Source organism: Stegostoma tigrinum, chromosome 2 (assembly GCF_030684315.1).
Source record: "Stegostoma tigrinum isolate sSteTig4 chromosome 2, sSteTig4.hap1, whole genome shotgun sequence".
NCBI lineage: Eukaryota > Metazoa > Chordata > Chondrichthyes > Orectolobiformes > Stegostomatidae > Stegostoma > Stegostoma tigrinum.
The window spans coordinates 107,378,366-107,392,735 of record NC_081355.1 but is presented as its reverse complement, the minus strand read 5'-3'; the positions used below and the strand labels follow the sequence as shown (position 1 = coordinate 107,392,735).

General features: G+C 42.8%; 1 protein-coding gene across 1 annotated transcript in view; it reads left to right on the top strand.

Moving 5' to 3' along the window:
* LOC125465602 (tomoregulin-1-like) overlaps positions 1–14,370 on the top strand; it is a 215,432-nt gene that overhangs the window by 105,852 nt on the left and 95,210 nt on the right. Inside the window, exon 3 of the mRNA XM_059638344.1 lies at positions 71–200. Within this exon, the coding sequence (XP_059494327.1) occupies positions 71–200 (130 nt within the window). The remainder of the gene's footprint in view (positions 1–70; positions 201–14,370) is intronic.

Below are 14,370 nucleotides of genomic sequence, written 5' to 3'. Positions count from 1 at the left end.
GACCTTGAGAGAAGGAACTTGTGTCATGGTCCTTAGACATAAAATTGGCAAATTTCTTTTTGTCTTTCAGTGTCATACACATTACATCCCTGTCTGTGCATCCAATGGAGATACTTATCAGAATGAATGTTTCATGAGGCTAGCTGCATGCAAATATCAGAAAGAAATCACAGCTGTAACCGAAGGCCCATGTTATACAGGTGAGTACTACATGTTAGAAAATCGAACTTTTGTGCAAAAAAAATTTACTTTAAACTATGCTTTTTGGGATGTTTTAAATATTTATTTTTGCATTGGAAATGAAAATATATATGACAAATAACTTTCTGATTAGCATTACTAATCATATATCAGGTGTTGACTATTTTATCCAAAGTACATAGAAATGGGGTAGGGAAACAAAGTACCATCCCATTCCAACAAACAGCACAGTAAAGTGTCCTAGAGATAATATGACCTGCAGATACTGGAGTCAGAGATAACACAGCGTGGAGCTGGAGGAATACAGCAGGCCGGACAGCTTCAGAGGAACAGGAAAGCTGACATTTCAAGTTGGGATCTTTCTTCAGGAATGGGGAGGAGAAAGGGAGCTCTGGAATAATATTTATTTCAGAGCTTCCTCCTCTATTTCTAAAGAAGTGTCCTGACCTGAAATGTCAGCTTTCCTGCTCCTCTGATGCTGCCTGGCCTGCATTGTCAAACCAGTTTCAGTTTGTCCCTTTTTATATAGGAAATGTGAATCCCCAATTAATGCCAACCACCTGCATACAATTAAATAAACATAATTTATATACTTCATAGATTCCTCTTCCGCTCTTGAAATAAAAGTTTCTGGGTGTGCAAACAACATTTGGACCAAATTAAATTAAGGCCCTCCTTATTTTTTACGAAGTATTGCACTGTGGGACTGCCATCATCTGGGATATTAACAATTTCTTTGAATGTGCATTCCTTTTTGTGGAACAACATGACTGTTGATATCATAGATCTTCATATTTATGTTTCGAGATTTCTTTTCCCTCCATCATTTCACCAGAATATTAACCCTTCCACACGTATATTCTGAAGGGCCTAAATTTAATCAGGCTTTCTTGAATTAAGAAAGGAGAGTGATTTTATTAATTGCTATTCTGTGGCGATATTGATGCCGGCAGTTTTGCAGGCTATTGAAGATCCTTTATCCTGATTCAATTTTTTAACCGGCTTGCATCACTTGTGAGAGAGTCTACCTGCAACAGAGAGGCAACTAGGGATAGTTCTTTGACTGATTGTCACAGCACAGGAATACTCAAACCCAAGCCCATACATGAATGTTCAGTCTCACTCGTCCATTCCAGCTGAGTTGAAACTGGCATTTTTTAAAGTAGTTTTATTTTCTGGACGGTAAAACAGACAGATGTTTAAGAAGTGGGCTTCTGCAAAGAAGAGAGAAATAGGCAGCACACCTCAATATCTCTTCTTGTTAAATCTCTCCCTATTTGAAACTTTCCTGTTAATTTACAAGTGTTTCATTCCTTTGACTTTACACCGGACTTTATTGAATTTAAATCCACAGTTTTTCCATAGTAATCCTTATAAAAATAGCACATTTTGGAAATTAAGTAAAAAAAAGTCCATGAATACTTCTGGTTTCAGGTCTGTCATTCTAACACAGATAATGACTACCCTCTCAACAAGAGAGAGTTTAAATACCGCCTTTTGAAGTTCATCGAAAGAACTACTGATGCTGTAAATCAGGAACAAAAACAGAAGTTGCTGGAAAAGCTCAGCAGGTCTGACAGCAAAAAGACCCTGAGGTTCCAGTTGCCTGCCACTTGAACCTGACACTTCAATACATTACCCTGTTCCCTCGCCAACATCTCTGTCTCAGGAGTGCTGCTGTGTTCCAGTGAAGCTCAATGCAAGCTGAAAGAACAACACAAAGGCTGACATTTCGGGCCTAAACCCTTCGTCAGAGAGGGGGATGGGGAGAGGGTTCTGAAATAAGTAGGAAGAGAGGGGGAGGCGGACTGAAGATGGATAGAGGAGAAGATAGGTGGATTCTCCTCTATCCATCTTCGGTCCACCTCCCCCTCTCTCCCTATTTATTTCAGAACCCTCTCCCCATCCCCCTCTCTGATGAAGGATCTAGGCCTGAAACGTCAGCTTTTGTGCTCCTGGGATGCTGCTTGGCCTGCTGTGTTCATCCAGCTTCACACTTTGTTATCTCGGATTCTCCAGCATCTGCAGTTCCCATTATCTCTGAAAGAACAACACCTCATGTTCTGCTTGGGGACCCTGCAACTCTTTGGACTGAATATCAAGTTCAATAAATTTAGGGCCTAAACCCTCCCACAACCTAGACCCCATCCTGCATACCAAGCCTTTACACACCACCCATTGTTAGTCACTAACAGTCCCCATTAACAGCTATTCACCCTCCTAGCCAGGTCATTATCAACTCTTTGTCTATCCAATTGCTCTTCTCTCTCTTTAGGCTCTATCCCCACCTATCATTTACTCCCTACCCCATCTCCCTCCCTATCTTCTGCATATAAACTAACATTTCCCAGCTACGATCAGTTCTGAGGAAGGGTCGCTGGACTTCAAATGTTAACTTTGATATTTTCTTCACAGATTCTGCTAGACCAGCTGAGCTTTTCCAGCAACTTCTGTTTCTTTTTAACCCCTTGACGTTCAATGGCATTACCATCCCTGAATACCCTATGATCTATATTCTGGGGAGTATCATTGACTAGAAACTGAACTAGACTAGTTTTATAAATACAATGGCTACAAGAGCAGGTGAAAGACTGGGAAGTCGGTGGATAGATTCGATAACATGGCAGGTAAGGATGCTGCTGCCTCTTGCCTCTACCCCAATTAAGTCATTGGCAGGAATGCCAATGGTGAATACTCATTAGTAAGATAAGTGTTTGCAATGAGATACCTCTGGATAGCATTGCCTGCAGAAATACAAACTTTATGTCAATCAACCTGCACTCCCATGAATGTGTGACAAAAAGAACATAAAGGAATTTTAGCATTAAATTTGCAGTGAGCGAGAGGCCCCTCTAATATCTGTATCACCCAGTTGCTCTTTCAAAATTCCAACTAAGGAGCCTCACCTGAGGCTTAAATCCAATTTGCACCAACCCGTCCCCTGCTTGCAATTAAAAGCAATGATTATAAGTAGCATTGCTCAATTCAATAAGTATGAATTAATAGAATTGGAATGTCCCATTTGGAGGCCAGGGAGATAGAACATAGAACATAGAACATTACAGCACAGTACAGGCCCTTCGGCCCTCCATGTTGTGCTGACCTGTCATACCGATCTCAAGCCCATCTAACCTACACTATTCCATGTACGTCCATATTCTTATCCAATGACGACTTAAATGTACCTAAAGTTGGCGAATCTACTACCGTTGCAGGCAAAGCGTTCCATTCCCTAACTACTCTCTGAGTAAAGAAACTACCTCTGACATCTGTCCTATATCTTTCACCCCTCAATTTAAAGCTATGCCCCCTCATGCTCGCCGTCACCATCCTAGGAAAAAGGCTCTCCCTATCCACCCTATCTAACCCTCTGATTATTTTATATGTTTCAATTAAGTCACCTCTCAACCTTCTTCTCTCTAACAAAAACAGCCTCAAGTCCCTCAGCCTTTCCTCGTAAGACCTTCCCTCCATACCAGGCAACATCCTAGTAAATCTCCTCTGCACCCTTTCCAGAGCTTCCACATCCTTCTTATAATGCGGTGACCAGAACTGTACACAATACTCCAAGTGCGGCCGCACCAGAGTTTTGTACAGCTTCACCATAACCTCTTGGTTCCGGAACTCAATCGCTCTATTAATAAAAGCTAAAACACTGTATGCCTTCTTAACAGCCCTGTCAACCTGGGTGGCAACTTTCAAGGATCTGTGTACATGGACACCCAGATCTCTCTGCTCATCTACACTACTAAGAATCTTATCATGAGCCCTGTAATTTGCCTTCTGGTTACTCCTACTAAAGTGCATCACCTCACACTTATCTGCATTAAACTCCATTTGCCACCTCTCAGCCCAGCTCTGCAGCTTATCTATGTCTCTCTGTAACCTACAGCATCCTTCGTCACTATCCACAACTCCACCGACCTTAGCGTCGTCTGCAAATTTACTAACCCATCCTTCTACGCCCTCATCCAGGTCATTTATAAAAATGACAAACAGCAGTGGACCCAACACCGACCCTTGCAGTACACCACTAGTAACTGGTCTCCAGGATGAACATTTTCCATCAACTACCACCCTCTGTCTTCTTTCAGCAAACCAATTTCCGATCCAAACTGCTATATCTCCCACAATCCCATTCCTCCGCATTTTGTACAATAGCCTACTGTGGGCAACCTTACTGAATGCCTTGCTGAAATCCATATACACCACATCAACCGGTTTACTCTCATCTACCTGTTTGGTCACCTTCTCAAAGAACTCAATAAGGTTTGTGAGGCATGACCTTCCCTTCACAAAACCATGCTGACTATCCCTAATCAATTTATTATTTTCTAGATGATTATAAATCCTATCCCTGATAACCTTTTCCAACACTTTACCAACAACTGAGGTAAGGCTCACTGGTCTATAATTACCAGGGTTGTCTCTACTCCCCTTCTTGAACAGGGGAACCACATTTGCTATCCTCCAGTCATCTGGCACTATTCCTGTAGACAATGATGAGTTAAAGATCAATGCCAAAGGCTCAGCAATCTCCTCGCTGGCTTCCCAGAAGATCCAAGGATAAATCCCATCCGGCCCAGGGGACTTATCTGTCTTCACCCTCTGAAGGATTTCTAATACCTCTTCCTTGTGAACCTCAATCCCACCTAGTCTAGTAGCCTGTATCTCAGTATTCTCCTCGACAGCATTGTCGTTTTGTGGAGTGAATACTGTTGAAAAGTATTCATTTAGCACTTCCCTTATCTCATCTGACTCCACACACAACTTACCACTACTATCCTTGATTGGGCCTAATCTTATTTTCGTCATTCTTTTATTCCTTAAATACCTATAGAAAGCCTTAGGGTTTACCCTGATCCTATCTGCCAACAACTTCTCATGTCTCCTCCTGGCTCTACTGAGCTCACTCTTTAGGTCTTTCCTGGCTACCTCGTAGCCCTCAAGTGCCCTAACTGAGCCTTCACATCTCATCCTAACATAAGCCTTCTTCTTCCTCTTGACCAGAGGTTCCACCTCCTTCATAAACCATGGCTCCCGCACTCCACAGCTTCCTCCCTGCCTGACAGGTACATACTTATCTAGGACACACAGGAGCTTTTCCTTGAATAAGCTCCACATTTCTAATGTGCCCATCCCCTGCAGTTTCCTTCCCCATCCTATGCTTCCTGAATCTTGCCTAATCTCATCATAATTGTCTTTCCCCCAGCTATAACTCTTGCTCAGTGGTATACGCTTATCCCTTTCCATCACTAAAGTAAACATAACAGAATTGTGATCGCTATCACCAAAGTGCTCACCTACTTCCAAATCTAACACCTGGCCAGGCTCATTACCCAGTACCAAATCTAATGTGGCTTCGCCCCTTGTTGGCCTGTCTACATACTGTGTCAGGAAGCCCTCCTGTACACACTGGACAAAAACTAACCCATCTATTGTACTCGAACTATAGTGTTCCCAGTCAATATTTGGAAAGTTGAAGTCCCCCATGACAACTACCCTGTCTCTCTCACTCCTATCGAGAATCATCTTTGCTATCCTTTCCTCTACATCTCTGGAACTATTCGGAGGCCTATAGAAAAGTCCCAAAAGGGTGACCTCTCCTTGATAATAAAATGTGAGGCTGGATGAACACAGCAGGCCCAGCAGCATCTCAGGAGCACAAAATCTGACGTTTGTGCTCCTGAGATGCTGCTGGGCCTGCTGTGTTCATCCAGCCTCACATTTTATTATCTTGGATTCTCCAGCATCTGCAGTTCCCATTATCACTGACCTCTCCTTTCCTGTTTCTAACCTCAGCCCATACTACCTCAGTTGACGAGTCCCCAAACATCCTTTCTGCAATTGTAATACTGCCCTTGACCAACAATGTCACACCTCCCCCACTTCTTACCATCTTCTCTGTTCTTACTGAAACATCTAAATCCCGGAACCTGCAACAACCATTCCTGTCCCTGCTCTATCTGTGTCTCCGAAATGGCCACAACATCGAAGTCCCAGGTACTAAACCATGCTGCAAGTTCACCCACCTTATTCCGGACGCTCCTGGCATTGAAGTAGACACACTTCAAACCAACTTCTTGCTTGCCGGTGCCATCTTGCTTCCCTGAAACTTGATTTCGGACCACCCTACTCTCAACCTTTTCTATAGTCGAACTATAATCTTGGCACCCATCCCTCTGCTGAATTAGTTTAAACCCACCCCAACAGCCTTACCAAATTTCCCCCCCCAGGATATCGGTACCCCTCTGGTTCAGGTAAAGACCATCTTGCTTGTAGAGGTCCCACCTACCCCAGAAAGAGCCCCAATTATCCAAGAATCCAAAACCCTCCCTCCTGCACCATCCCTGTAGCCACGTGTTCAACTCCTCTCTCTCCTTATTCCTTGCCTCACTAGCACGTGGCACGGGCAACAAACCAGAGACAACAACTCTCTTCGTCCTAGCTCTCAGCTTCCATCCTAGCTCCCTGAATTTCTGCCTTAAATCCCCATCTCTCTTCCCACCTATGTCATTGGTGCCAATGTGGACCATGACTTGGGGCTGCTCCCCCTCCCCCTTAAGGATCCCAAAAACACGATCAGAGACATCACGCACCCTGGCACCTGGAAGGCAACACACCAACCGTGAGTCTCGCTCATCCCCACAGAACCTCCGATCTGTCCCCCTAACTATGGAGTCCCCAATAACTACTGTTCTGCTCCTCTTTCCCCTTCCCTTCTGAACAGCAGGGACAGACTCTGTACCAGAGACTTGTGCCCCACTGCTTTCCCCTGGTAAGTCCCCCCCCCCCAACAGTATCCAAAATGGTATACTTATTGTTGAGGGGAATGGCCACAGGGGATCCCTACACTGCCTGCCGGTTCCCTTTCCGTCCCCTGACTGTAACCCATCTGCCTTTTTCCTGTACTTGAGGAGTGACTACCTCCCTGTAACTCCTCTCAATAACCCCCTCTGCCTCCCGAATGATCCGATGTTCATCCAGCTCCAGCTTCAATTCCCTAACATGGCTTTCAAGGAGCTGGAGTTGGGTGCACTTCCCGCAGATGTAGCCAGAAGGGACACTAGTGGTGACCCTTACCTCCCACATTCTGCAGGAGGAACATTCAACTGCCCTGACCTCTGTTCCCATTATTCTAAATTCCCAAGACTTAAAAAATAAAGAATAGAAAATAAACTTGTTACCTTACCAATCAGGCACACAGAACCTTTTTTTTCGGTTAGAGGAGGAGGATGGATGGGAGACACTACCCGGTTAGTGTTTCGGGTAACGCAACCACACAAATATATTACCTCACTTACTCACCATTCCCATGTCGGCTCCTGCTCAGCGTACCTCCGCCTATTCACGAGGTAAGCTTTTTAAAAGATTCGAAAACAGTGACTCACCGGCTTCCTGACAGGCTCCTGCTCCAAGCTCCGGCTCGTGCTGCTGCTGCAACCAGATCCCATATCTCAGGAGTCCTTTTATACACCAAGAGCATGTGTTTGCACCAGTGGCAGTATGCTTACCGTTATTGATTCAGTCGCACTGAAGTAGGCAAAAGTGACCTTGCCACTCTTTCTCTGGAAGATCATCTTCCATGCTGGGCATTTAATATGTAGGCTACTTGGTCCCTTGGGAATGGATTGTTGTTTGAGATGCTTATGTGGTCCACATAATGTCAAGAACAGCAGTTTCTTTCAGGCAGTTTCTAGATTCCATTGAGAGTCCAGGAATGCTACCATATGTGCTCTGAAAATGATCATAAAACCATAAGATGTAGGACCAAAAGTAGGCCATTCAGCCCATTGACTCTTCTCCACAAATTGATGGGATTGCGGCTGATCTGATAACTGTCAACTCCACTTGCCCCTTACTCCACATAATTTTGAATTCCCTTGATGCTGAGACGTAGGGGGCACATGGAAGAAGCAGCTATCTCTTCTTTTTAGACTTACCATTATAAGGTCTAATCAAAGTATTTTTAGAATGTATGCAGTTCACTGCCTATACCATAACATCCTTCTGGGTTTGTTTACAGTTCTGATCAAATCAAATTTATGTCTTTACCATTCACGTTCCTGTTGCCAAATTTCATAAGATTGAACCACATACTAAGAATTTAGGTGTAGCATGTCAAATTCACAGCTCCAACAATTTTCCATTTTTTGAAATTACTGTGATTCTGATCCCAAAGTCTAGGTTCACATTTCTGTTTGTGAAGCCTCGTAACAGTGGTGCAAATTCATGACATTATCTCTTGAGAATAAATCATGAACTAATTAATTCAGGGTATCCCACAATGTGGAAAATGTTACATAGACTGTTAAAAGAAGAAATTTGAGAAGTTGTATAATTTGTTATTCAATCGTGTGTGTTAGCTTATTGGCTGCTTGAAATAGATTCCAACTTATTCATTTCTTGTCACACTGAAACAGACAGTCTGTTCTGATTTATTTACTCAACTGTTTTATCAGACATTGTTGTCCCATTTAAATAAAGAACAGCAAACATCAAGCTATCAACAAGATGTAATAAAAATGAGCTGCCAATATTACAGGCTAATGAAGTTTATAGTGCTTATAGTACAGAAGCAGATCATTTGTGCCTATTCTTCAACAGGAGCTGTGTACTCCAGTTGAATATTGATATTCTTTTATATATTTTCTTTACGAAAAAACCCATCAATTCCCATTTAAATTATGTTGTAGTCTTTGCTTCAAATGGTAACATATTCATGTTTCAATAATATCTTCTAAATTGATACTCCCAAACTTATAACTTTATTCATTGATCTGCCAGCCAGAAGAGCAGCATTTCACTCTTTATCATCTCAACCTTTTCACAAATTTGAGTCATCATTAGATCACATTTTGCACTGACAAAAGACAAGGTTTTAAACTTTTGTTTTAGTGCCTGTATTCTTTCATTCCTGTTATAATTTAAACGAATCTTCATTGCACACTTTCATGGCTCTGATACTCTACTTATGTCCAAAACAACGTATGATGCGCCAGCTGTAAATTAACTAGTGACTCTTACTGATACTGTGAACTTCCTTGCTTTGAAATTCATTACTCCTATCATAAAATCCAGAAACTCATTCATCTTAAAGTATATTCTACCGATAGTTTCACCTTTAAAAATCCTTGCAGTTTTACCCGTAGATATCTTTGTTACACTGTGGTATTAAGATTCTGTGCTTAGGCTATACTTGCTTTCACTGTTTCAATCCCCAAAGGAAATTGCTTCGGAATGAATTAGAAGCTGTTGTAATATTTCATACATAACATTTTGCTACTTGCTCACCAATTACCGTCAGCTTGGGCTCAGTTGTAGTGTTCTCTTCTCAGAGTCACGAGTGAAGGATTACTACATTGTTGGATGAGATATTAAACTGAGGTTCTTGTTAGGTAGATATGTGATCCTGTGGCACTGTTCAAATAAAAACCATGATTAAAAGATGGATTAAATTGGTAATTTGATGTGCACAACATTGACCTGCCAATCACTTCATGATTTTCTAAGTATCCTACTACAGCTTTGTTAATGGGGTGGCACGGTGGCTCAGTGGTTAGCACTGCAGCCTCACAGTGCCAGAGACCCAGGTTTGATTCCAGCCTCGGGTAACTGTCTGTGCGGAGTTTGCACATTCTCCCCATGTCTGCGTGGGTTTCCTCCGGGTGCTCCAGTTTCCTCCCACAGTCCAAAGATGTGCAGGCTAGGTGGATCGGCCCTACTAAATTGCCCATGGTGTTCAGGGGTGTGTGGGTTATAGGGGGATGGGTCTGGGTGGGATGCTTCAAGGGACAGTGTGGGCTTGTTGGGCTGAAGGGTCTGTTTTCCACACTGTAGGGAATCTAATCTCTTCGTAGATTCTAGCAATTTCCAAAGAACCTCTGTGAGGTGAACTGGCATATAGTTTCCTGTTTTTCCTGTCTCCCTCTTTTCTTAAATAACAGTTTTAGATTGGCTACTTTCCAACTTACTGGGCCCCTTCCAGAAGTTAATGAATTTTGAAAGATTATAACAATTGCATCTGCTGTCTGTTCAGCCATTTCTTTTAAGGCCAAAGGTGCAGACCATCCTCTAGGACTTGTCAACCATTATGCCTATTTCTTTTTCCAATAGCTTTTCCCTGGTACTGGTGACTGTTTTAAGTTTCTTCCTGTCATTCATCTCATGATGAATGAGGGTGGCACGGTGGTTAGCGCTGCTGCCTCACAGTGCCATTGACCCAGGTTTGATTACAGCCTCAGGTAACTGTCTGTGTGGAGTTTGCACATTATCCCCATATCTGCGTGGGCTTCCTCCAGGTGCTCCAGTTTCCTCCCACAGCTCAAAGAAACCTTTGAAGAGCAGGTTTGCATGCTGGAATGGATAGAGATAGAGGAAGCTGATGTGCTGAAAATTTTGTCAAACATTAAGATTGACAAGTCGCCAGGCCCGGACCAGATTTGTCCTCGGCTGCTTTGGGAAGCGAGAAATGCAATTGCTTCGCCACTTGCGAAGATCTTTGCATCCTCGCTCTCCACTGGAGTCGTACCCAAGGACTGGAGAGAGGCAAATGTAATTCCTCTCTTCAAGAAAGGAAATAGGGAAATCCCCGGCAATTATAGACCGGTAAGTCTCACGTCTGTCGTCTGCAAGGTGTTAGAAAGGATTCTGAGGGATAAGATTTATGACCATCTGGAAGAGCATGGCTTGATCAAATACAGTCAACACGGCTTTGTGAGGGGTAGGTCATGCCTTACAAACCTTATCGAGTTTTTTGAGGATGTGACTAGAAAAGTTGATGAGGGTTGAGCTGTGGATGTGGTGTATATGGACTTCAGTAAGGCATTTGATAAGGTTCCCCATGGTAGGCTCATTCAGAAGGTCAGGAGGAATGGGATTCAGGGGAACTTAGCTGCTTGGATACAGAATTGGCTGGCCAACAGAAGACAGCGAGTGGTAGTAGAAGGAAAATATTCTGCCTGGAAGTCAGTGGTGAGTGGAGTTCCACAGGGCTCTGTCCTTGGGCCTCTACTGTTTGTAATTTTTATTAATGACTTGGACGAGGGGATTGAAGGATGGGTCAGCAAGTTTGCAGACGACACAAAGGTCGGAGGTGTCGTTGACAGTGTAGAGGGCTGTTGTAGGCTGCAGCGGGACATTGACAGGATGCAGAGATGGGCTGAGAGGTGGCAGATGGAGTTCTACCTGGATAAATGCGAGGTGATGCATTTTGGAAGGTCGAATTTGAAAGCTGAGTACAGGATTAAGGATAGGATTCTTGGCAGCGTGGAGGAACAGAGGGATCTTGGTGTGCAGATACATAGATCCCTTAAAATGGCCACCCAAGTGGACAGGGTTGTTAAGAAAGCATATGGTGTTTTGGCTTTCATTAACAGGGGGATTGAGTTTAAGAGTCGTGAGATCTTGTCGCAGCTCTATAAAACTTTGGTTAGACCGCACTTGGAATACTGCGTCCAGTTCTGGGCGCCCTATTATAGGAAAGATGTGGATGCTTTGGAGAGGGTTCAGAGGAGGTTTACCAGGATGCTGCCTGGACTGGAGGGCTTATCTTATGAAGAGAGGTTGACTGAGCTCGGTCTCTTTTCATTGGAGAAAAGGAGGAGGAGAGGGGACCTAATTGAGGTATACAAGATAATGAGAGGCATAGATAGAGTTGATAGCCAGAGACTATTTCCCAGGGCAGAAATGGCTAGCACGAGGGGTCATAGTTTTAAGCTGGTTGGTGGAAAGTATAGAGGGGATGTCAGAGGCAGGTTCTTTACGCAGAGAGTTGTGAGAGCATGGAATGCGTTGCCAGCAGCAGTTGTGGAAGCAAGGTCATTGGGGTCATTTAAGAGACTGCTGGACATGTAAATGGTCACAGAAATTTGAGGGTGCATACATGAGGATCAATGGTCGGCACAACATTGTGGGCTGAAGGGCCTGTTCTGTGCTGTACTGTTCTATGTTCTATGTTCTATGTTCTATGTTCTATGTGCAGGTTAGGTGGATTGACCATGCTAAATTGTGTGTTGTGTTGTGGGAGGTGTGGTTATTAGGGAGATGGATCTGGGTGGGATCCTCTGAATTTCAGTGTTGTCTTGTAAGGTCAAAGGGCCTGTTTCTATAATGATTTTCAAGTGTTTTTGGGAAGTTTTCTAAGGTTTCAATGGTGAGTGTAGACTCAAAATGCTTGTTCAATAGACAATAGACATTCTCCCCAGGTCTGCGTGGGTTTCCTCCGGGTGTTGCAGTTTCCTCCCACAGTCCAAAGATGTGCAGATCATCCACAATCAGTATCTTGTTCCTGCCTTATTCCCATAACCCTTGATTCCACTATCTTTAAGATACTTTGTTCTTTTCCATTATCGATCCCCAAACTAGAGGACCATCATTCTGTTTAGTTGTTTTTTTTTACTATTTACTATTTAAATACTTGTGAGATCTCTAGCTATCTGATTTTAACTTCACTTTCTCAAACTCTATTTCCCTTTTCTTTTTTTCTCTGGTGGTTTTTTTTGTGCATCTTAAAACATGGCAAAACTTTTAAGCTACCAATAGTCTTAACAGAATAGATCAGTTTTTGTTTCAACCTGGTATATTCTTTAATTCACTTATTTTGCAATGTAAAAAGTTGGTGAGAAATGTTTCCTCAAAAACAGACCCTCCACAACTGTCTTTGACACCATTTTTTGCTCTTACTCAGTGAAGCACCAGGTGAAAACCTAACTATTTATCTAACTAGACCCATCACGGTCTGTGTATCTGTGCGGGTGCACTGTAATCATAATGTCTATGATTATGCACCCCCAGAAAAATCAGCTTCTCTGAGAATTAATTCAGAAGGACCAGCAACTGCTGCTGTACACCTAAGAGCCCTGGAGGAGAGGAATGTTGCAAGTCAGTAAAAGTGTTGCAACTTAACAATACAAAGGTGATCCTATTTCTCTTGCTTTTGAAGTCAAGTTGGCATGACTGAGTACTGTGTGATGTGTGGGCTGCTGATATTTAATTTTGTTACCAGGTAACAGAGTGGTTTCAGTTCAATAACAGAGATGCTGATACATCACTGAGGTCCAGCCCTTCAACCTCTGCAAGTGTAATTTTTTTGCAGGTTCACCTCCAGTTCCTTTGCTTTCCCTAGAGCTTTGTGCTTTCTTTCTCAAGAAGAAAGAACAAACTTACAAACAATTGTAATGGTATGTGTTCAGTTAATCATCCCAGTGCAAATGGTGAGAGTGATTAGCATAGGGAGAATCAAGGTTTGGCATCAAAGTGCATGAAGATGAGGTTGAATAGATAGACAGCTGTTATGATCCCAGCTGATGCTATTACAGGGTAGATCAGATCTCAGGCAAGAAACAGACGAGGTAGATCATATTTTATTTTGGTCTGATTTTAACAAAGCAGTCTCTAGCTGAAACGTAAGCACATTTTTGCAGCAGATGCTAGTTTTGCAACCAAGCAAAAGGTTATTACAACAAAAACCAAAAGAACTGCGGATGCTGTAAATCAGGAACAAAACCAAAGCTGCTGGAAAAGCTCAGCAGGTCTGGCAGCATCAGTGGAGGAGAAAACAGAGTTAGCGTTTCGGGTCCGGTGACACTTCCTCAAAAGTTTATTACAAAAGGAATAACAATAAAATAGACTAATCTACCTACTTATAATACAAAATCAAGAGATTAGATCAATGCCAAAACACTCCATTAAAAATTGAAAACAAGTAAAACAGCTTTTGTACAGTTCCTAAAACACCTCACACTAATCACAGCAGAGTCCCTGTACCTAACACTTTAGTAGATTTAGATCACTTGTGACTTCAGCGTTTAGATTGGGACTGTGATAGCTGCTTCTTGAGAACTACCTCACACCTGAGTATCACCGTACTAAGCTTTCATAATGACATATGCATTTTTGTCCCCATGTTACTAGCCTTAGACTAACATTAACTTTTCACTGTAAGGTAATCTAACACACTAAGCCTATCATTCCTTTCTCAGAAACACTGTACTATATAGCCACCCTGTTTCAAAGCCTTCAGGACTAATATACTAAAACGCAAAAGCAAAACTAAAAGTCTCTCAGACATGGACATTTCCTTTAAGCTTAATCAATACCCAGATTCCAGGACTCTCTACCAAACCTTTGGGGGCCTATTATTTACCATACTGGTTGCAACCACTTTAA